Here is a 24,866-nt window from a genome sequence, read left to right as displayed (position 1 = left end):
ATGGTATCTCCGTCTTTCCTCACTGACTCAAAAGCCACGGTACCTTAGGCCAACCTGAAGGATAAGCGAGTGACCCTTGACTGGTGATTCTCTGGGGACAAGTATATACAGTCTCCAGTGTCTGCTGTCTTTTCTTATCCACAGGTGGATCGTACACATAATGAGCATCATTGCTACCCACGATGTTTAAACATTCTTGGCTCACTATATCCTGTCGTTAAACAATTTATTTCTTGAGAAAGTGCACAAAAGCTGTATAATACCTTTGATCACTCCATTTTCTTTTAAAAAGTTTTGGTATGTTACCATTAAAAATGTCTTTTTTCATATATAACATTTTAATTGCCAAAGTTGTAATCCCATCTTTATAAAAGTACAGTTAAACATAAAAATGTATTTATAGAATTCTTTCACATATCGAGAAGTTTCATCATCATTATCTAATTACTCTCTTTTAAAAACCTGCACTCAGGACAAATAAAAACACTATTTTATCTTTCAGTTTTCTGGTACTGTTTACTTCTGAAAATTATACTATTTTCAGTCTTGTATTTCTAATATACTGTGCTTCTGTTAATACATTATGGGTTAAATGGGGTATAACAACTAACTTAGCTAACATTTCTGATATTAATTCTATTAGAATGTTTATCCCAGATTAATCCAATTTACATGTGAACTTTCATTTTTTAAATTCAAAGATTTTTGTTTTGCTGTAATACATAAAATAAAATTTATGACTTTTTAAAATTGTGGTAAAATGTAACATAAATACATTATCTGAAGCATTTTTATATCTACAGTGCAGTGGTATTAGTACATTCACATTGTTATGCAGATCATCACTACTGTCCATTTCCAGAGCTTTTTTCATCTTCTGAACTTGAAACTCTGTACCCATTAAACAATAAGTTGTCCAGGCATGGTGGCTTACGCCTGTAATCCTATCACTTTGGGAGGCTGAGGCAGGCAGGTTGCTTGAACCTAGGAGTTGGAGAACAGCTTGGGTACCATGGTAAAACCCTGTTTCTAGAAAAAAAAATTACAAAAATTAGTCAGACATGCTGGTGCACACCTGTAGGCCCAATACTCGGGAGACGGAGATGGGAGAATTGATTGAACCCAGGAGGTCGAAGCTGCTGTGAGCCATGGTCATGCCACTGCACTCCAGCCTGAGCAACAGAGCAAGATCCTTTCTCAAACAAAAAAATAAAATACAAAAACGAATAACTTGCTTTTCTCCCTTGCTCATAGCTTTTGGCAACCAACATTCTTCGTTTCTGAATTTAACTACTCTAGATACTTCATGTGAGTGGAGTCATACAATATTTATCCATTGATGTTTGGCTTATTTCACTTGGCATAATGCCCTCAAAGATCATTTATTCTGTAGCATGTGTTAGAATTTCCTATCTTTTTAAGGCTGAATAATATTCCATTGTAAGTGTATACATTTTGTCTATTCCTTTGTTGCTGGACATTTTGGTTGTTTTGACCTTTTGGCTATTGTGAATAATGCTGCTTTGAACATTAGTGTACAAATATCTGTTTGAATCCCTCCTTTGAATTTTTTTGGGGTATATACCCAGAGTGGAGTTCTGGATCATATGGTAACTCTATGTTTAATTTCTTGAGGAACCACTGTACTGTTTTCCATAGTGGCCGCACCATTTTACCTTCCCCGCAGCAGTACACAAGATTTGGCTCAGTTTTTAAAATACTGAATTTTCTGTTCATCATCCAGTTGAGATACCCTGAAGATCTAAGGGCTGTGTTCAGTAGATATTAAAAGAATTCATGTATTAATACTTGAACCAAGTTCTATAAAAGATCAAATATTTTTCTTCTGTAATCCTTTTTTTAATTCAAAACTAATGCATGTTCAGTAAAGAACATTTGGCAAACATAGGAAGATTCTAGAAAGTTTATAAAAATCACCTGGAATTCGTCACCCAGAAACGATCATTGTTAACATTCAATATATTTGTCTTTCTTATAGAATAAAATCATACGTATTAATTTGTTATTTACATCAAATCAGGATTATACTATACTATTGTATCCTACTTTTTTATGTCATGAACCTTTTCCCATGTCATTACAGTTGTTTGAAAACATGGCTTTAATGGCCCTAAAATTTATTTAACTATTTGCTTATTAAGACATCCAGTTGTTATTAACAATCTGTATTGTTAAGAGATTTTAAAGAATGCTGCCCAGCCTTCTTCAAAACATCAAAGACAGAAAATGCATCTGATAGTTACCTTATATTTTGAAGATCTTTGACTACATCTGATAGTTATATTATAAAACCTTTGAAAACGATAAAATAATCCATTTAACCTGATAATGTGGTGGACTAATTTTGTTGTGGGGGTTTGGGGTTTAACGGGGTTAGGGGAGGTTATTATAACCAAATATTAAAAGGAGAAAAATTGATAGATATTTTTAAACAGACATCTCTAAACTGTTACCATTTGTTTTCTTATTTTTTTGGAATAATTAGTTTTAAGTAATTTTAAGTTATTTCATATTCTGCAATAGAGAAATATTCAAACTTTCTGATCTTTATGACTTTATAATAAAATTATGTAATAAATATAAAACTGTCTAGTACAATTATGAGAAGAATGGTGAAAGTTCATCGTTTTGACCACATGAAAATAGCGGGGTTCCCATAGATTATCTACCTTGTATAATACTGCACAGAAAAAGCCATGACGAGTACCCAGATCTCCTGACTATAAGTGCTATTTCCTCCAGTGTGCTGCCTTGGTAAGCTAATAAATGTCTGGGTTCCTAAATTCACCTATATATTCAGACCCTCAGTATACTCTATCAGCACCTCTGGTTGAAAGAGTTAGAACTAATTCATTCTTAATTAGCTGTCCAAACAGTGGCAGAATAACATATTGTTGACTGTTTTATTACAATTTTGTATACATGTAAAAGCATTAGAAACTTCATTAAATTTTTATCTAGAACAACCATGTTAAGTATGCCTTTAAAACTTCTACAGTTATTTAGATGTCATTCAAAAAGACTGATAGAGAATATGTAGAAAATTATTTATATAATATGTGTGTGTATATAAAATTACTTTAGTATGGGTGTTGAAAAAGTAATAATGTTTCTGAAACTTTTACATTTTTTTCTTAATGTCCTTAGACATAATTTTTGTTCATTAACTTGGCTCTTTTGTTAGTTTAGTCATGTTGTATTTGTGACTTTACCTTTGAAGGAAAAAAATATAAATTACTTAAGAAAATTTACTTTAGTGCCGGTAAAGTGAGGTTTTATTCTGTAATTATTTGTCAGAATTTTGAAGGTAAAATTAACTAAACTACTTAAACTTGGTGTATGAGAATTGAATAAACACTGTTTTCATCTCAATTCTAGGTTCTGCACTTTTAAAAGAAAAGAGAAGGCATCGATTACATAAGTTCTTGTGTCTCAGAGTCGGAAAACCAATGAGGAAAACATTTGTATCTCAAGCAAGTGCTACAATGCAACAGTATGCACAGAGAGATAAGAAGCATGAATATTGGTTTGCTGTGCCACAAGAAAGGTAAAAAACCCATATGAGGACTTGAAAACATTACTGAGATTCTTTGAACTAAAATTATTTTGTGTATCAAAATACCAATGATAAACTATTGAAACATAGTTTATGATTAAAAGCAGACAATAAGTCTATTTGAAACCATTTTGCCGCTACTTTATAATTTGCCCCATTTTTAATTGCATTCTCTTTTGTAGTTTATTATTTTAAAATGTGAACAAATATCCCATTTGGGGAGTAAAGAAATGTAAGATATACCTTGGAGCAAGAAGAGTCATCAAAATATTATTTAATAAAGCTGCTTCCTGAAGGCAGCTAATGGTATATCATTGTTTATACTAAAAATTCCTCAAATATTCATTAAATACCTTCTGTATACACGACACCAAATTAACTACTAAAAGGATGTAGTGGTCTTCACAAAATTTGTGTGTACCCTTTGCACAATTAAATTTTTCATAAGTTTTAAGCAGTTGTAAACGATGTCTATTGTACTACCTTGTGAATTTTTACATTGTAAGTAAATACTGTTACTTACATGCAGTAGAATTGAAACGTTATAACAACTTTCCCTCTCTCCCTATTATTCACTTAAAATTACTTTAACAGTTAGACATTGCATCATTACTTTTTCTCTTTAAACTTGTATTTCCATAATACCACCTCACACAATCTCATAAGGTGCTATATTTTTATCCCCTATTATAGTTCTTTGCAACAAACTACATATACTTAACACATTTACATATCTGTATGTGTGTATACTGAAATTGCATTTATTTTAACATTTTCTGTGACTTTTGTAAAAATAGTAAAGGGTTAAGGTTTTAGGCTACCTGCAAGCCAGCAACTTAGTCTGCCTCCATTTGGTGCATGCTGGGAGAAAGCACAAACATCTGTACAATAGCAGTAATCAGAGCATCAGCAATTGTGAGATTTCTCTGTACCTCCTTTCCCACAAAGAATGTGAAGAAGGCCAAATGACAGCTGCACATACCTGGGGTTATTTTACAGAAGAGGAACCATAAGTTTAGGGAACCTGAATTTTTATAATGGACAGTAAACATGGTTACCCTTTGCTACACAGTAAGATACTATCTCTACTTTCTAAGATAATGCTATGCTAACATACTTGAAAAGATACTGCTAAACAAAAGTATTACACATAAAAAGTAAAATATCATAGGAAATGCCTGTCTTAAGGAGATAGATGGACCTTTTCTGTATCCATTGATAGATTACTGTGTTTCATTGAAAGGATGAGATAGGACTCAGCATCAATTCTGCCTCTCCCTTTTATTTTTCTTTATAAGTACTGAGAAGCTTTGTTCGTAGAAAAGTCAGTGAGACTGAAGAGAATTTCATTTTTTTGATAATGTCTTTCAATTATTTAAACTTGTTTCTATGTAATTCCAAAAATTAATCATTTTTGTCACAGTGTTTTTAGTGATCATCAGTGAACAACTCCATTGAAAACTCCTTCAGTTTTGTGGAAATCAATTAATGAGAAACCACCTGACATACAGAAGGACTTATTACCCAGTCTTTATAATCGTTTCATGTCTCAACACCAATCTTGGACAGCGTCGAAGTTTTTATACTGTCGGGCATGTCCCATTGTAAATTCTGAATAGGCGAAGATATGCCCTTCCTTTATAAATTAGAAAAAGTGCTTTAATGAAAGTAGATAACAGGAAATCGATAAAATATCTTGACCATACTGTTTTTAGGCAGATTATTATGAGCAAAGAGTAACATGGAAATTGGGGATATGCAAATTGATTCCCTTAGCACCATCTTACGTGTTTGTGTACCTCTTGGAAAATCTTTATATGTTGCTTTGGAAGACTACAGCTTTTAGTCATAAAATGATAATGCTCTTTTCCCTCTTCCCACTCCACCATATATAGAGTAAGTACAATGTGTGTCTTCCACAACATTGGCTTAATCTTAAAATATGATTTGCATTATGCAAATGATGAATACCTGAAAGGGTCAGAGCCAGATATTCAAACGTGCCAGTGATGTTGAAATCACTCCAATGAGAAATGTAAAAACTAATTTTTTCTCGTTATTCTTGGTTTTATTTTAATGTTTGCATGGAATTTCCTATTTTAATATTCATTCTTGTATCTTGGTTAATATTCATTACAAATTAGTATTATTAGGATTCTGGTCTTTATTGTAGACATAAAACTTAGGAAAACTGCTGCATAGATCGTGAGAAATTAATAAAAAGATAAGATATTACATTGAAAGATAAAATGTAGCACCTTTTAAATATGTTAGCTGCCACATAAAGAATGGCAATTTTAAAAATTATTATATTGAAAATATAATTTCTAGACCCATGGTTATTAACTGATATATGTTAGCTGAAAGTTATGTAATCAATTTTCAAAAACATGTTAATTAAAACCAATAAAACAGATATTTGAAATGTGTGTGTGACTCTCAAATATGTTTATCAGGCAATGTAACAACTGGCTTTACTCTAGTAAACAAAACATTGAAAAGGGAAACCTGAGATTTCTAAGATTAGATCATCTGTCTCTCAACACTGTGTATTCCTAGTATCATTTAAAATTTAAAGACATTGCATTTCTATTAACTTGGAAAATTCTATATAATGTCTCAAAATAGGCCATTAATAAATTGTTTACTTGTATTTTAGATCATTAGATTATTGTAGGAATGAGGTCAAAGTTGTGTATCTAATTTCCTTTTCCATCACTAGTGTCTTTAAAGAAGAAAAGCATTATTATATACAGCATCTGACCTAGTCAAAAACATGCCAAGGAAAATCTTAATATAGTTTTCTAAAGGACAACCTGACAGAATATAGCCAAATAAAATTTTTGAGTTAATGCCTTCCTGATGGTAGACCTTTTATATTAATATAAAACAATATATTTTGTGTATATTTTAAGTCTTCAAGATTTATCAAGATATTTTACAAATATAATTTTGTAATTCTGGCCACACAGAATACTAGGTATATTAATAGTCACTTCTCCTAACAGGACAGATCACTTGTATGCCTTCTTCATTCAGTGGAGTCCAGAAATATATGCAGAAGATACTGGCGAATATGCCAGAGAACCCGGATTTATAGTAGTAAAAAAGATTGAGGAGTCTGAAACAATTGAGGATTCTAGTAATCAAGCAGCAGCCAGAGAATGGGAGGTAAGGAGAAAAATATGAATATTTTAGTCATCTTTTTAGTTTGTGTGAATTTATAGCTTTATGGTAGTACAAAGTATAAGTGATGTTTGCACAAAAGAGGAATTTTTTTTAAAGGTCAGGTTCACTATCCATGTTTGTATGTGGTTATTGAATGAATCTGAATAGTGACTTTAATACTATATTTGTCATTCTGCTTTTGCTTTAAAATACTAGAAAACTCACCATCAATAAAATGACTTTTATTGAGTGTGTTATAGAATATTTAGGAAAGATTAACATTATGACAAAAAGGAAATAATTTTAATTTTGCTGTTATATTAATGTTCATAAAACATCGATTTCACATCTGATTTAATTTCATCTCCTTCATGGAGGAGGTACAGCAGTCATTTAACACGTCTGTGCGTAGTATTTGCATAGCATCTATGCAAATTACTACTTCTTTCTAGGTTTCAGACCTACGCATTATCTTGACTTAAATTTTTCAATAATAATTTTAAGGAAATAAGTGGGTGCTAATTTTACAAAGTAGTAGAAATTTTATGTGCTCAAATTTCCTGAACTTGTTTAAATGATCAAAGTAATACTAACAAACTTTTTGTAACTCCTCTTACATATATCTTAAGATTACATATTACATTTTACATGCTTTATCTTATAAGGTTGGTAGGGTGGCAATATCTACATCTGTTGGTGTTGCCCAGATTTGTCTCTTCTTGATGCATTAGAAAATATAGAGCAGATGCTAAAATGTGATAATAAATGTAATCAAAATTTTGTTAATCATTTGGTGTTAATGTTTGTGGCTGTTAATGTGATATGAATATATCTTGCATGCACTTAACATGTATAGTAATTGAACGTATACATGGCTTGTCTTTTGTTTAAAATGCAAACTGATGTGGAATGTGTCTGATTTCATTCTGTGTAGTATATACAGCATCAGTTTATACTGTGACTCCAATATAAGGAAGAGAAAGAAGAACATATTGACTATGTATTTTGGGTATTTTAATACTTAAACCAACATTATCAATCTTCATACCAGCTTTATTCATAATGGCCCCAAATTGGAAGTCCCATTAGCAGGAGAATGGATGAATACATTTTTGAATACTTACAGAATTCCAGATAACAATAAAAAAGATCTACTGGTACAGGCAACGACATTGATGAATCTCACAAATAATATGTTGAGTAAAAGAAGCCTGACACAAACGAGCATATAGTATGTAATTTCATTTACACAAAATTCAAAAGGACAAACTGTCAGAAATCCACCCCACGACAGGCCCCGGTGTGTGATATACCCCTCTGCACATGTACCCTAGAACTTAAAGTATAATAAAAAATAAAAAATTAAAAAAAAAAAAAGAAATGCATCATACTACTGGATAACTGGGCTGTGACAGGGTGGCTCAGGGACAGGAGGGAACTTTTTTGAGTTCTGGGGATGTTCTATATGTTACTCTCGGTGGTGGTTACTTAGGTGATTACATATGTAAAAAATATATATATATATCCCTGAGCTGTGTTTTTAAGATTAGCTTTAGGAGGTACTTAAAATATCCCAGGTGATCAAAGATATGTACCTAACTAAGGCAGCAACAGTTGAAGGTGGAGTGGAGGGTGATGAAATAAAGTTAGAAAAGGTATTAGCTAGCTAATTCACAGGACTTAGTGACAACTTGGTAACCATAAAGTTATCTCTAGCTTGGGTGGCAAGGTGGATGGCAGAATTGTCAGTCACGAACAGGAATTGAGAGCTTTCTCTCCATGAGGTTGGAGTACTTAACTTTGGAAATAAGAGACTATTGACTATTTTGATTCAAAGGAACTGTCTCAGTTTCTGTGCAAGACTCTGCAGGTTATAATTTCTACAGGAAAAATAAATGTCTCCTCAGCAGTCCTTTGACCAGAATTGGTGCAATTCAAAAGAAAATGGAAGAGAAAAAAAATAATTTTGGAAACTCCTTGCTACATTGTCTGAAAATATTACTGCAGTATCCAGTATGGTAGCCGCTAGCCATATGTGGCTATTAAGTACTTGAAATGCAGCTAATGCCACTAAGGGACTGCATTGTCAGTTTTAATTATTAATTTAAAAACTGATACTTGGTTCCATTATTGGACAATTTTTAAATATATTAGGAATAACTTAGAAATATGATCTACTTTTTCAACTGTAAATTTCATGAACTCTAAATATGATCTAAATCAGTCTAAATCTAATTAAGGTCAAGTATTTCCTATGAAAATTTAGTGTCTGAATTGAGGTGTGCTGTAGTGTAAAATACTCTACTTCCTATAGCCAATAGCCACATGTAACCATTGAGCATTTAAAATGTGGCCAGTCTCAATTGAAATGAGGTATAGTATAAAATACACACTGGATTTTAATGACTTAGAATGGAAAGAAAAAAGAATGTAAAACATCTTGTTTGTTTATACTGATTAATATTGAAGTGATAATATTTTGAATATATTAGCTTAAATGTATTAATACAACTAATTTCACTTTTTTAATGTGGCATCTAGAAAATTTACAATTGTAATGTATCTTACATTATATTGCTCTTGTTATGCCTCGTGGATCCTAAATGCCTAAAAAATGTTTGTTAAACTAGGGAGGCCGAGGTGGGTGAATCATGAGGTCAGGAGTTTGAGACCAGCCTGGCCGATAGGGTGAAACCATCTCTACTAAAAATACAAAAATTAGCTGGGCATGGTAGCACGCACCTATAGTCCCAGTTGCTCAGGAGGCTGAGGCAGGAGAATCACTTGAACCTGGGAGGCAGAGGTTGCAGTGAGCCAAGATCACGCCAGTATACTCCAGCCTGTGCAACAGAGTGAGACTCCGTCTCAAAAAAATAAATAAATAAAATAAAAATGTTTGTTAAACTAATAAGTACTTGTTTAAGGGAAAGAGTAATTTTAAATGTTAGCATGATTTATTTTAAAACAGGAAGAATTTGGCTAAAACCCTCATATAAAACAGTAGTACTTCAGAATGTGCTGTGATGTTTTTTATTTTTGTGTTCTACATAGGAATGGAGAATAGGTGCCCTAGAATTTAGGATGAACTTGTTATGGCTACCAACTTGGGCATCAGTTAGATTTAAACTAACAGCTCTACTCACTGTTATTCTGCTTTAGTGATACTTAAAGAGATCTTTATTATCCCTGACTGTTACTCAAGCAGAAATATATTGCTAGCCAGAAGTGTATACATTGACTGGGGAAGTTTGTATATGATAAATTTGGTAAACTTATTGTTTATGTTTTTTCCCTTTCCCTATGTAAGGGTCATAAGGCAGGGATTTGTCAATTTCTTACACTATTATATCTTCAGAACTAAGAATTGTATAGGCGTATAGTTCATTCTCAATATTTATTAATGGATAAACTTAGGCATAGATTAAAATTAACGTATAAAGCTTCTCATCTTTCAAGAGTGCTCTATTTCCTAAAATAAGTTCTTTCATCTGTTGTAGTAAATATTTTTTCATAAAGCCATAGATTCTGGACATTTTAACTGATAGTCCACAGTCTGTCATTTACATTTTGTTGTTGTTGTTGTTGTTCTGTTTAAACATATTCAGTGAAAGAGAATTTATTACCTCAAAGGACAATACTTTACATTTTAGGACAGCTCTCTTAGAAAGTTATTTGTTACAATAAGCTTAAGGAAACATATCTTTGTAAATTTGATTCACTTATCTTTATTCTGTCGTCCAATGCAAGTCAATAACAACAAGAAACATTTTCTATATACTGCGATAGTGTGAAAATATTTGTTGTTTTCCCTTTTAATCTTGTTTCAGAATTATTTTCCCCAGTACTTCAACTGTTTAACTTAATGAACTCTGTTCAGATCTTATATTATTCATATCAGTACCCTAAAATATGTTAAAAGAATTCATAAACTGTGGCACCCCAGATTACTAAGTAATCTTGGGATGGCAGGATTAATTCCTGCTAATTACTTGGGATAGCAGGAAAAATCCCATAATATTTTTAAAAATTTTAATTTCCAAATATGAACATTGAAGGTCAGTCCTATTGAAGATAGACAGAAACATATATTTACTAAGAAAAAGAAAATTCAGCCAAATTTTAAGATGGTCAGTAGTAATAAATCAGTTCCTAAGTATTTGGATAAAGGATCTGAGAAATACTATTCTTATCACTCACTATGTGTAAAGGACTGAATTTCCTCTTTTTGTAACGTCACTTTGTATGCTACATGATAAAGAGTATTTTGGTGTGGGCCGGGCGTGGTTGGTGACGCCTGTAATCCCAGCATTTTGGGAGGCCAAAGCAGGCGGGTCACAAGGTCAGGAGATCAAGACCATCCTGGCTAACGCGGTGAAACCCCGTCTCTACTAAAAATGCAAAAAATTAGCTGGGCGTGGTGGTGGGCGCCTCTAGTCCCAGCTACTCGGGCGGCTGAGGCAAGAGAATGGTGTGAACCCAGAAGTCGGAGCCTGCAGTGAGCCAAGATTGTGCCACTGCACTGCAGCCTGGGCGACAGAGCGAGACTCTGCCTGAATTAATTGCATCAACATGGCTGCTATTGATGAGAAAGCATGTTTTTAAACAATCAAGGCACAAAATGATTAAAGAAACCTTTCTTCATAGTGAACCAAACTTACATTTTTGGTGTGGTACCCAAATAAAAGAAATATGCATTATGAGTTTTGCTTTTGGGGGTCTGATAACCTTACTTTATAACCAAGAAGGAACTACTTATTATAGTCTTTCCCCTGATTTCTGCCAGTATTCAACACAGGAAGTCAGTAAGTATATCCAGTGTTGTAAAGATACTGTTTGATGCGGGGCTTTGCAGTTCTATGAAAAATATTACTTTTTTTTGATACAGATTGTTTTTATGCCTTTTCACTAAAAAGGGAAGTGCTCTAATGGCATTTTAACAAATTGTCAGGCAAGTCCTGAGGTGAAGATGAGGCAGAATGCCTATTGACATCTGCTATTTCCTGATGATCGCACTTTTGTTCAATAAATATACAAAAATAAAAGATTAATAGTAAAACAAATTCACATGTACCAGTCATTCAGTTTTATCAGCTTATTTCTTCTGTGTCCCTCCTTTTCTCCAATTGTTCATAGTTATTCAAGTGTCATAAAAATATTTAGAATACATGTAATATGTACAGTATGCATTTTTACAATTTGTTTTTTGAGTCATGATCCAACTAAGCTCTCAAATGTTGCAGTTAATTAAAATATCTCTTAAGTCTCTCTAAATGTAGGTTCCTCCACCATTGCTTTGCTTTGCTTTGCTTTTTATTTCAGTTTTTAAGAAATCAGATTTTTTTCTGTAGAATGTCACACAGTCTGGAATTTGCTGTTTGCATCCCCATGGTGTCTATTAACATGTAATTCTACCACGTGAATGATTGATAGTTAGAGCTAGAGCAATACATTTAAGTATAGATTATCATCTTTATTTTACAGATATTTCTTTTTTCTTTTTTCTTTCTTTCTTTTATTTTTTTGAGACGGAGTCTGGCTGTGTCGCCCAGGGTGGAGTGCAGTGGCACGATCTCTGCTCACTGCAAACTCTGCCTCCTGGATTCACGCCGTTCTTCTGCCTCAGCCTCCCGAGCAGCTGGGACTACAGGCGCCCGCCACCATGCCCGGCTAATTTTTTTTTTTATTTTTAGTAGAGACAGAGTTTCACCGTGTTATCCAGGATGGTCTCGATCTCCTGACCTTGTGATCCGCCTGCCTCGGCCTCCCAAAGTGCTGGGATTACAGGCGTGAGCCACCATGCCTGGCCCAGATAATTTATTTAAGCTTATTTTTTATTTGGCTAAAATTCTCATAGTGGTTAATCTCTTAATCCAGAGCCTATACTTTTTCCACCATACCAAGTGCTCAACTTTGGCAGAACCTTTGCATCATGATGGGGAGCTTTCAAAGATATCATTGCCAAGGTCACAAATCAGACCAATTAAATCAGAATAATTGGAGCTAGGACCTAGTTATCAGTGTTGCTTAAAGCTACCTAGGTAATTGCATTGTGCAGTCAAGGTGGGAAAACTAGTGTACTGTGCCATGCCACAACTTGATGTTGTGTTAAACATATACAATATTAAGACTGTGGAAGAATCTTTAGACTATATTGATTATAACATAGATCAACTTTTCAGTTCCTGTCATGCAAATTATATGAAATATTTTTCATATTCCTTTCATCTGGGGTGCTGCATCAAAAACATAAATTTGGTTCACTATGGAGAAAGATTTCTTTAATCATTTTGTGCCTTGATTTTTAAGAAAATATATTTTCTCCTCAGTAGCAGCCATGCAGATACAATTAATGTTGGCGTAGCTCCCTTACATACCACAGGACTTCCATCATGTTGTGTACTCAGAGATACTGCAAGGAGAGGGAAATCAAAAAACATACCAGGCTGTAAGTCAGTGATCTCTGAACTTTGTCTTCTTCAACTTTGTCTATCAAATACCCTTTAAAATTTAACATATTTGACAAGTACCCGAGGATCCAGTAGTATAGCTTAAAGGAGTGACCACCACAATAAGCTCAGATTCATGTAAAACTTTTCATTCACTTTCATAATTTATTTGTTGTAATATAAAGATAAATTTGAAATTTCTTATCATGAAGTCAAGATGGTAATACTGTAAGTTGAATCACTTTCATCCTGTAATCATTTATCATGAGACATTACATACCCCGGACAATATCAGCATCCACCCCAAGTACCAACTTTAAGAGGCTGTATGCTAGAATTTCCTGAAAGTCAAGGATTCATTGTGTCACATGTCCAGCATGCCAGTCTTGCTGCTTGACCACACAGGCCTCAAAGGTGGAGCTTTTTATGCTAACATTGCTTTTTGATCGCTTTCCTTTGGATTGACTTTTCCACTCCTTTTGGAATAAGAGCTGGCAGAGAAAGCTTTCCAAAATTTTTCATCTCTAATTTTATACCACATGTACTTCAGTATCTTTCATGCTCCAAACCTAATTAAAGCATCCAGTTCTCCTAGGATGATAAATAAAAACAACTAAGAAGCTGGTTTTATTAAATCAGCTTTACTTGGTTTATTTGGTCTCCCACACATTTACTTGATTAAATTTTGAGAATGAATTTACTAAGATTATGTGTTGATAGGGTATATAACAGTATTTTTCATTCTTAAAATGATTCGTTTTTGAATAAAATCGCTCTGGCTTCCCTCTTGCTTCTCACGATTGCCAAAATATTGATAAAAAGACATGCTGTACAATTTTGGGGTTTTGAAACAACTTGTATCTTTTTAGGTATGTGACATTAGTCACATTTTCTCAATAATTGAAGTTTAGGTTATTTAAGCATAAATGTAAATATGTTAACTACTTACTATATAAACCTCTAGACCATTATTCAAAATATGTTAGAATCTGCCTTTCAGCTTAGTTTTTAAAATAATTTATAGTCTTTCCATTTTGACTTTAGTATTTAGTGCTGTCCATTTTAGTTAAATGAGTATAAAATATGTAACCTGTTCTTAGCATTGTAGGCCATAACATTTATCACATTATGTCATTGTTGGATTTGGTTTTTCACTACTATGTGGCAACTGCCTTGTGGAGCCAGTTCTGTTTTCACAGCTGTCATTAAGTAGAGTTATGGTCAAGATCATTCATTAGGTTTCCCCGAAAACTTCTACAACCGTGGTTATTGCTGCAGCTTTTAAGAAACACCTTATCAGGAGACTTCCCTTGTTTGGTTAATACCTTATTTCCTAAGCTGACAGGCAGTGAGTAGTCTGGTGTTCATTTTATTAAACATATGTTTTTTATTATTATTAAGGTACAGGTAACACCAAAATTAAAACTGAACTAATATATTAAACGCACAAAACCCTCACGATCTCTTCTCAGTCTAGCCAGCAAAATCCACATAGAATTAATTTTGTCCAAAAGTGAAGGAATTCTCTGTGTCTAAAGGTCACTACATTGAGAAATCACATTTCTCAGATAACGGGAATTTTTTTAAGTGTTCTTTTTTTTAATACAGATCGAATAATCAAATAATATTACAAAGTATAACTCCAGAAGACATTTAATAAATCTAAAAAAGAAATCAGAAGGATTAAACACTTAATTGGAATTTGTAAGTTGATAGGTACTGACTTTCATAATATGGTCATGCACCACATAATGACATTTTGTTGGTCCCCTGAGATTGTAATGGAGCTCTCTCTTAGCGATGTCATAACATCATAGTACAATGCATTACCCTCTCTATGTTTAGATATATTTTGATACACAAATCCTTATCACTGTGTTACAGTCACATATAGTATTCAGTACAGTAACGTGCTATATGGTATGGCCTAGAAGCAATAGGCCATACCGTGTAACCTAGTTACATGGTAGGCTATTCCATTTAGGTTTATGTAAGTACATGCTGTGATGTTCACACAACGAAATTGCTTAAAGATGAAGATGCATTTCTCAGAACATATCCCTGTCATTATGTGATATGTGACTATATTTCTATGTTGAGAACCTGTATAGTTACAAATGAAAGTTTTAGACTATTCATATTTTTTCTTTTATTAGCATTTGACACCCAGGTTTTATGCCTAATATCGTCTGTTTTGACTACTGATTATGTTATCTTAAAGATATTAGCGACCTCAGGAGAGTTTTGAACTAGTGTTTTGCTTTCCCTGTTAAAAATATTCTTCAATTGCTAGCCCAAAGTTATGAGCTATAGTATTTCCATTAAAAATCTTTATCTAGGCCAGGCGTGGTGGCTCACACCTGTAATCCCAGCATTTTGGGAGGTCAAGCCATGCAGATCATCTGAGGTCAGGAGTTCAAGACCAGCCTAGCCAATATAGTGAAACCCCATCTCTACTAAAAATACAAAAATTAGGCCAGGTGCCGTGGCTCACACCTGTAATCCCAGCACTTTGGGAGGCCGAGGCAGGCGGATCATGAGGTCAGGAAATCGAGACCATTCTGGCTAACACGGTGAAACCCCGTCTCTACTAAAAGTATAAAAAATAATAGCCAGGCGTAGTGGTGGGCGCCTGTAATCCCAGCTACTCAGGAGGCTGAGGCAGGAGAATGGCGTGAACTCAGGAGGCGGAACTTGCAGTGAGCTGAGGTCGTGCCTCTGCACTCCAGCCTGGGCAACAGAGAGAGACTCCATCTCAAAAAAAAAAAAAGAAAATACAAAAATTAGCCAGGCGTGGTGGCACACACCTGTAATCCCAGCTACTCAGAACTCTGAGGCAGGAGAATCCCTTGAACCCAGGAGGCAGAGGTTACAGTGAGCGGAGATCACGTTGTTGCACTCCAGCCTGGGCAACAGAGCAATACACCGTCTCAAAAAATATATAAAATAAAAAGCCTCTAATATAGACTGTGAGAAGAGGCAGGATGTATGGGTGACAGACTAGTTTATGATTTTAAATATTAAAATTCTAAAATATTACTTTATTTTTAAATTTATTATTTTTTGAGAAAGGGTCTTGCTGTGTTGTCCAGGCTGGAATGCAGTGGCACACTCACAGCTTACTGCATCCTCGAACTCCTGGGCTCAAGAGGTCCTCCTGCCTCATCCTCCTCAGTAGATGGGACTACAGGCATGTGCCACCTCATCCAGCTAATTTTTTTTTTTTTTTTTTTTTTTGTAGAGATAGAGTCTTGCTGTGTTGCCCAGGCTGGTCTCAATATTCTGGGCTCAAGTAGTTCTCCTGCCTCACCCTCCCAAAGCACTGGGATTACAACCACCTCACCTGGCATAAAATAATAAATAGTGAGTAGGGTAAATTATATATTACAGCTTCTATCATACCATTCCCAAATCAAACAGGAAGAGATATAAGGTAATATAATAACTTCAATTCGAATAAAGTAAAGGAAAAGGATTATTAAATTGGGTATCTGAATTATGAGAACAGATTATGTTCAACTGTTAAACTGGTAGTGTTTTCAAAAGTGCTTTATTTTATTTCCCATCATGTTATTATAATAATAATTGACATCTCCTTCAAACTCTTGGATATCTAGGCAAATTTAAATGACTTAGCAATATGTGTGTAAATACTACAGAAACAGAAAGGGCAAGAAGGAGACTTATTGAGCTCATTTTATGTTTGCCTGACACTGTATTTATAAATTTGGATGACTTCGAGAAACAGAAAACTGCACTCAGAATAGCTTAAACCTGTTGTTTCTTGAAGTGTGGTTCCCAGACTATCAGCAGCAGCAGCACCTGGGAATTTGTTAGAAATGCAAATTCTCAGACCCCATTTGAGTCTCATTAATTAGAAACAGTTTTTGGAGCCCGGAATTCTGGTATAACAAATACTCCAGGTGATTTTGATGCCGGCTAAAACCTGAGAGCCACTGATTTAGGTCTCTAATGACTAGTTCTGTCCAGAGATGAACTAGTCAGAAACCTCCTCAGAAACATGGCTGGAAGGATACCTGAGCAAACTCAAGGCCACTTTAGGAAAGAGTGTAAGGGTGGATATTGAATAGGCAACCAACAGAATAGACTACGCCATGCTTGGTGGGTTTTGGTTTTGTTTTTAATATATCATTTAAACCTCATTTTGGAACACACATCGTATTTGCTATTTTAGAAAATGTAGCTGGAAGTTATGACAAGCTTTCAAAATGCTGCTTCCACCACCACCACCACCAAATTGTATAATATTGCTGATGAGTTGTTAGGACAGTCTGTAATGGAGGGGTGGAGTGTGACCACAATGCACTGTATGTAGAAGAGAACTTTAAGCCTGGTGTGAAGATAATGATGGTGTGCCTATGAGGAACTGTGGGAGAGATTTTAGGCTAAGTGTAGTGGGCCTGAATGAGAGGAATAGGGGAAATGTCTGGTATGTGGAGGAGGTAGGGTGTTCACTGTGGGGTGTGCTGTGCCCTGTGTGAGCGCATGCTGGAATGTGGAGGAAGGAGATGGGGGCGGGGGTTTGGTTGGGATGCAGTGTGTTAGAAAGGTGGTGTGTGTGTGAAAAGGTGGCATCTCATGTACATACAACAAAGTGAAGTGGAAGGAGCAGCTGTACCTTAAAATGAAAGAAATTTTCAAATGTATCATCATGACATTGATACTCTAATTAAAGCTGAATTCTAGTTTTAGTTTATATATTTTTATAGTTTATATTTAATCTTTGAAAAATTCACTTCTTTGGTTATATTCAAAATATCACTGGTTAGTGAAGTATATGTAGGCATAGTGAATATAACTACCTTTTCAAGAAATTAGATGTTAGAGAATGCAGTATAAAAGCAGACTGTGTAACACGCAAAGGAATTTTCAGGTCACTTTGAATATTTGTGTAGGATTTATTTGTAGCACATTGGCTTGGTTTTTACATAGTCATTCTGTAAAATTTTAGGGTGGAAGAGTCCACAAAGGACATCTTATTGCTTAAAAAATGTTCATGTAAAAGATGCAATGTTGTTTTACTGTAAGCTGTAAGGAACATAATTTTATGACTATATGAACAAACAACAAAATGTTTATTAAAATCATTCATGTGCCTTGAGAGACTCTGGAAATTATATTTACTCCTTTTTTGTTACTGGGTTACTTTTAGTATATTTCTTTGTGTACTGATGTTTGGAAATATAGGCTCTGTATCTTTAAAGTTTTGAGTCCTTTCTTTGCACATTTGGGTACAGTGCAACCAAACTTAAGCATGGGAAATTCTCTCTTCCCTCCCCAGCTTTACAGCCTCCACTCAGGACTATCATTGCTATGGATACTCCTTAGTGATTAGCCCTCTCTCTTGTCAATCAAATCTTTGTCTCTAGCAAACTGTTTTGTCACTGTAGTAAGGCTCTGGTGCTGGAAATTTATCTTTGACAGAGGAAGAATGCTTTTGAAAACAGTTCTTACGTGATTTTATGTAACTGAATTTACCCTGGAAAGGAAATGTCTCGTCTCTGGTATGGGAAAAAAGGGAGAAGACATCAACCAATTAATCATAAATACACTCTGGTAAATCTTAGTTATTTTAATTTGTATATATGCTAGTCTTTTCATGGTAACATTATGAAAAATTATACAATTTCTGAAAGTTTAAGCATAGAGGATATTTATAGAATACAAAATTTTATGATTGTACAACGTACCTTGAAGTTGTTTCTGTTAATTCTGAGTATCTTCAAAAAGGGAAATTAATAAGGGGCTGTAATTTTGTTTCATATTGTTTTGTATGTTCTACACCAGCAGGAAGATACCAAATCTTAATTGCTGCCTTAATGTTTTTTATTTTAGCTTAACTTTGTAGAAAAATATTCAGGATTTTCTCTTGCTTGAAAATAAATTTAATAGAACAGAGTAAATTAATTATTATTGACTGGATCTCAAACCAGATTCTTTTATAATATTGTTTATTTAAGGGTATAATTTTAAGAATCTGACTAAAAGGTTTTTAAGCTATTTAAAAAGTTTTCAGGCAATGCTACCTAATACAAATCTTTAAACGATATCCTAGTAAGGAAATTCAGTCAACCATACTATTGTAAGGAGTTTAGTTACTTTTCTGTATGTGTATATTGTTATAAAATGTCCATTGCACTTTCTATGGTAATTTGGGATTGTATTTTGCCTTATGAATGTTTATTTTATTTTTACTGTGATTGTAGATGATTTAAAATCCAATAAGGACTTTGGGAGATGCCCCCAAAGCAGCTTGCCTCCCTTAAATGTTAAGTGTGTCAAAATATTAAAATTTTAATAGGTGTTATTTTTAATTGTAATTTCAAAATTCATTTATATGTTACATCAGCACAGAGGGGTTTAGGCACCTGAAATGATTGAATTTTTAAAATTTGTAAACACCGTCTTTTTTTTTAAACCAAGAACAATGAAGCTATTCATACTTTTTTTGAAGTTTGAATAATCATTTATTCTTAGTTTGCAAAGACTTCAATACAGTTTATTACAAATACAAGCAAAATAAATTGTGGGTATTCTGAAATTTATAGATCAATCTAATTAATGTGCATCAAACACTTAACGCTGATTACAGTTACCACGTCCAAGTCCTGTTCATTCGTTATTTTTATTTTTATTTTTGACACAGAGTCTCACTTTGTCACTCAGGTTGGAATTCAGTGGCGGGATTTTGACTCATTTCAACCTCCACCTCCTGGGCTTAAGTGATCTTCCTGCCCCAGCGCCCCAAGTCGCTGGGACTACAGACATGCACCACCACAGCCCGCTAATTTTTTTGTCTTTTTTATAGAGACTAGATTTCACCTTGTTGCCCAGGCTGGACTTTTTAATCTCCTGAGCTGAGCTCAGGAGATCTACCCACCTCTGCCTCCCATAGTGTTAGGATTACAGGCCACCGCGCCCAGCAAGTTCTGTTCGCTCTTATGGGAGGCTATATAATTTTGCCAGATACTTTATTTCATGCCTGAGCAAGAATGCTTCCTACTCATTGGTCCTTAGCTCTGCCCATACATATATATTATTTAATTAAACCCTCACAGTAACCCTGAAAGTTTAGAAGAATTATTTCCCATTTTGAATGACTAGTTGAAGCATGGAGTGGTCACTGAACTGAATTTTCGTGTAGTACAGGGACACCTTGACCCTAGTGTGTCCAGAATTGGTGGGTTCTTGGTCTCGCTGACTTCAAGAATGAAGCCGCCGACCCTCGCAGTGAGTGTTACATTTCTTAAAGATGATGTGTCCGCAGTTTCTTCCTTCTGGTGGGTTGGTCTCGCTGACTTCAGGAGTGAAGCTGCAGGCCTTCACGGTGAGTGTTACAGCTCTTAAAGGCAGCACATCTGGAATTGTTCATTCTTTCCAGTGGGTTCGTGGTCTCCCAGGCTTCAGGAGTGAAGCTACAGACCTTCGCAGTGTTACAGCTCATGAAGGCAGCATGGACCCAAAGAGTGAGCAGCAGTAAGATTTATCTTAAAGAGTGAAAGAACAAAGCTTCCACGGTCTGCAAGGGGACTGGAGTGGGTTGTAGCTGACTGGCTTCAGCAGCCTGCTTTTATTCCCTTATCTGACCCCACCCACATCCTGCTGAATGGTCCATTTTACAGAGAGCAGATTGGTCCATTTTACAGAGACCTGATTGGACCATTTTGACAGGGTGCTGATTGGTGCATTTACAATCCCTGAGCTAGACACAGAGTGCTGATTGGTGCATTTACAATCCTCTAGCTAAACATAAAAGTTCTCCAAGTCCCCACAAGACTCAGGATCCCAGCTGACTTCACCTAGTGAATCCTGCATGAGGGCTGCAGGCGGAGCTGGCCGCCAGTCCTGAGCCGCACCACCACTCCTCAGCCCTTGGACAGTGGATGGGACCCGTTGGGGAGGCTCAGGCCTTGCGGGAGCTCACTCAGGAGCGGGGGCTGGGACATGGCGGGGTGCAGGTCCTGAGCCCTGCCCCATGGGGAGACAGCTGAGGCCCCGCAAGCGGGCCGGTACTGCAGGTGGACCGTCGCATCCTCCGCAGCTGCTGGCCTGAGTGCTAAGACCCTCACTGCCCGGGACCGGCAGTGCCGGCTGGCCACTCCAAGTGCGGGGCCGCTGAGCCTGTGCCTGCCACACAGACCTGTGAGCTCCACCTGTGCCCCGGTTCCTACCCATGCCTCTCCCTCCACACCTCCGGTTCCCACCCGTGCCTCTCCCTCCACACCTCCGCACAAGTAGAGGGAGCCAGCTCCAGCCGTGGCCAGCCCAGAGAGGGGCTCCCACAGTGCAGTGGCAGGCTGAAGGGCTCCTCAAGTGCCACCAGAGTGGACACCAAGGCAGAGGAGGCACCAAGAGTGAGGTCTGCTAGCATGTTGTCACTTCTCACTAGCACATATTGTAGTTCACCAGGATGACTTTGAAGTTTTTCTGAAATAGTACAGTGTGATGTGTTTTGATGTGTAGACAAGCTGAAGTCCCAGTTTTCTAGTTTTCTTTGCTTTAAAGCAGATATGCTAGGAGCCGTAAGGCAGGCAGTTCTTAAGAAAATTGGGATGAAAAGGATTAGCAGTTCTTTCACCTGTTTTGTAGATTGAGATCCCTGTAAGATTTTGCCTGACAAGGGGCTCTTATGCTTTTAAACTGGAAAAAAAAAAAAAAAAAAAAAAATTCTAAGAAAATAACCAGTATTTCAGAGCAAATGAAATTTGACATTTTGGAGTTTGTAATGTGTAGCTTTTTAGAATTATTTGTCTTTACCCAACAAATATGGCCATATTATTACTACCTCTGTAAGAGAGATTATCACTGAGGTATCTGTAGATACCTTGACAGTTTTCCAAATGCCTATGTATGTAGTATCACGTGACTTTACAGTAACCCTGTGTGTTAACCAGATTTTTTTGTTTTATAAGTGAGTTAATTTATGTCTCAAATACATTAATAATAAGAAGCATACACTCCTAACAAAATTCATGGCATGAAATTAACCTTTTGCCAGTTAGCTTCGATGAGAACCATATTGATCAAGCATGCTTAAGTTTTGTTACCTTTTATTTTTTTAAGGCCGTTTTATAGTTTATTCTGAAAACTTAAACTTTAATCATTCATTTATATGAAGCTGTTCATGTATTTGATATATTCATGTGCCATACTTTACCTTGTTAGTGTCTGTCAATAAATCGTAATTTACTTGAAATTATAAGCCCATTTTATAATAAGGATTTAGTCTTAATCAAAGTCACAAATCATTAAATAACATCATTGTTTTATTACCTTTATCAATAGTCACTAATTTCATCACCATTTTCTTAGTTTAGGCCATCATATACGAAAGAACAGACTTTTTTTAAATTTAGGCTTTCATATATGAAAACACAGGAGAAAAGTTTGTATGTCGAATTATTTACATCTATTCAAGAATTAGCCGACAGGTGGATTTTTAGGAAGAGCTAATTGAAATGTAAAAATCTTTCCAGTGACTTCAGCATGAGATAATAATTATAATGATGAAAATAATTACTTGTACTGACAGTGTATACCAAATATTGTTCTAAACATTTAGTATGAGTTTCCTTATTTAATCCTCACAACCCTGTGGAATATTACTGTATCTTCTCCATTTTACAAGTGAAAAAACAGAGGGACATAGGAATCACACAACAACTAGTGCAAGTCAGAGCTGATGTTTTAATCTAGGCATTCTGGCTCTATCCAATGCCCTTAAGCTCTTTGCCATACTTGCCCTCAAAAATCTTCAGAATATAACAAAAGGAAGAGAATTATTTATTTCATCATATGTTTAATGTATCAGAACCTATTTTATATATACTTTATACATATTATTTATTTCTCATAAAATGTACGAGTATTTCCATTTGAAGAATCAGAAATGGAGAACTAAATGAGGCTCCCTAAGTTCACAATACTAATAAAAATCAGAATCAGAATTAAGGTAGCAGTCTAAAACCAAAGCCAGTATTCTTCAATATTACTCTGCATATCTGTAGTAGATAGTCATAGTACATTTATTAACCAGTATTTATGTATCTCTTATGGTAAGTGAAACATCTTCTGCTCTCCAGTCACAACCTAGTTGAAAAAAGTATACACATATATTCAATGTAAAATATTTTTTCTTAATTTATTTGACTCAGTTGTTTTTTATTTTTCATTTAAGTAAATTTAATAGCATGGGAGGCTTTCCAGTGACGACCAGAAAACCTGCTAGATATATTCTAAGAGAGCTGTAACACTGACTCAATAGTTGAAAAGGATATCTTATGTATACTAGTTATGAGGCATAATAGTAAAATGAACATCTGTGGTGTACCACTACGCAGTATTAGAACTAGAACATCACTAATGTAGCTGCATCTGTCTGTGTGTTTTTTCTCATCTCATGTCACCTTCATATTGGTAACTACCTCTCTGGATTTTTTTGTTTTATTATCCCCCTAACTTTTTTTAATTAATAGATTTCATTTTTTAGATCAGTATTAGGTTTACAGAAAAATTGAATGGAAGGTATAGAGAGTTTCCATATACTCTCTTTTCCCCAAAACACAGTTTTCCCTGTTGTTCACGTATGACATTAGTGTGACATATGTTACAGTCTATGAACGAATACTGATTCATTGTCATGCAGAGTCCATAGTTTACTTTAGGGTTCATTCTTTGAGTTGTATATTCTGTGGGTTTTGACAAGTGTGTAATGACATGTATCTAGTTGTAGAATCACACAGTATAATTTTACTACCCTAAGAATTCCCTGTGCCACAGCTATTTATCACTCATTCCCTTATAGTGAACACCTGGCACCCACCAGTCTTTCCACTGTTTTGCATTTTGCAGAGTGTCATATAGTTGGAATCATACAGTAGTATGTAGCCTTTTTAGATTGGCTTCTTTCACTTAGGAATTTTTATTTAAGATCCCTTCATGTCTTTTTGGCTTGACAGCTCATTTCTTTTTATTGCTGAATAATATTCTATTTTATGGTTTTATCCACTTCTTTATCCATTCACCTGATAAAGAACATTTTGCTTCCTTCCACCTTTTGGAACTTATGGGAAAAAAAACTGTTACAAACTTTTGGATGTAGATTTTGTGTTGACATAAGTTTTCAACTCGTTTAGGTAAATACCAGGTAACATGATTGCGCTATCCTATGTTAAGGGTGTGTTTGGTAGGCCACTGTGGTGACTCACACCTGTAATATCAACACTTTAGGAGGCTGAAGTGGGAGGAGTTTGAGACCAGCCAGGGCAACATAGTGAGACCTTGTCTCTGAAAAAAAAAAAGAAAGAAAGAAAAGAAAAGAAGGGAAAGGAAAGGAAGGGAAAGGAAAGGAAAGGAAAGGGGAAAGGAAAGGAAAAAGGAAAGGAAAGGAAAAAGGAAAGGAAAGGAAAGGGGAAAGGAAAGGAAAGGAACCGCCAAACTGTTTTTCATCTGGCTATACCCATTTTGCATGGCATCCACAACAAATGAGAATTCCTGTTCTCCACATCCCTGCTGACATTTGCTGTTGTCAGTGCTTTGGATTTTGTATTTTATTTAAATAGGCGTGTAGTGATATATCAATCTTATTTTAATTTGCATTTGCCTGGTGACATATCATGGTGAGCGTCCTTTCATAGTCTTAATTTCCATTCGTA

General features: G+C 35.2%; 1 protein-coding gene across 5 annotated transcripts in view; it reads left to right on the top strand.

The window, feature by feature from the left end:
* Nucleotides 1-24,866, top strand: part of OXR1 (oxidation resistance 1) — a 397,473-nt gene that overhangs the window by 351,026 nt on the left and 21,581 nt on the right. For 3 of the 5 annotated variants that reach the window (XM_011994177.1, XM_011994176.1, XM_011994175.1), the window contains exons 9-10: nt 3,400-3,568; nt 6,586-6,748. In XM_011994177.1, coding sequence (XP_011849567.1) covers nt 3,400-3,568; nt 6,586-6,748 — 332 coding nt within the window. Of the gene's footprint in view, nt 1-3,399; nt 3,569-6,585; nt 6,749-18,470; nt 18,769-24,866 lie in introns of those variants that run through there. The other 2 variants (XM_011994179.1, XM_011994178.1) reach the window with 2 other exon arrangements.

The sequence above is a fragment of the Mandrillus leucophaeus genome, unplaced genomic scaffold (genome assembly GCF_000951045.1).
Source record: "Mandrillus leucophaeus isolate KB7577 unplaced genomic scaffold, Mleu.le_1.0 Scaffold444, whole genome shotgun sequence".
Taxonomy (NCBI): Eukaryota; Metazoa; Chordata; class Mammalia; order Primates; family Cercopithecidae; genus Mandrillus; species Mandrillus leucophaeus.
This window is presented reverse-complemented; position numbering and strand designations above follow the sequence as displayed.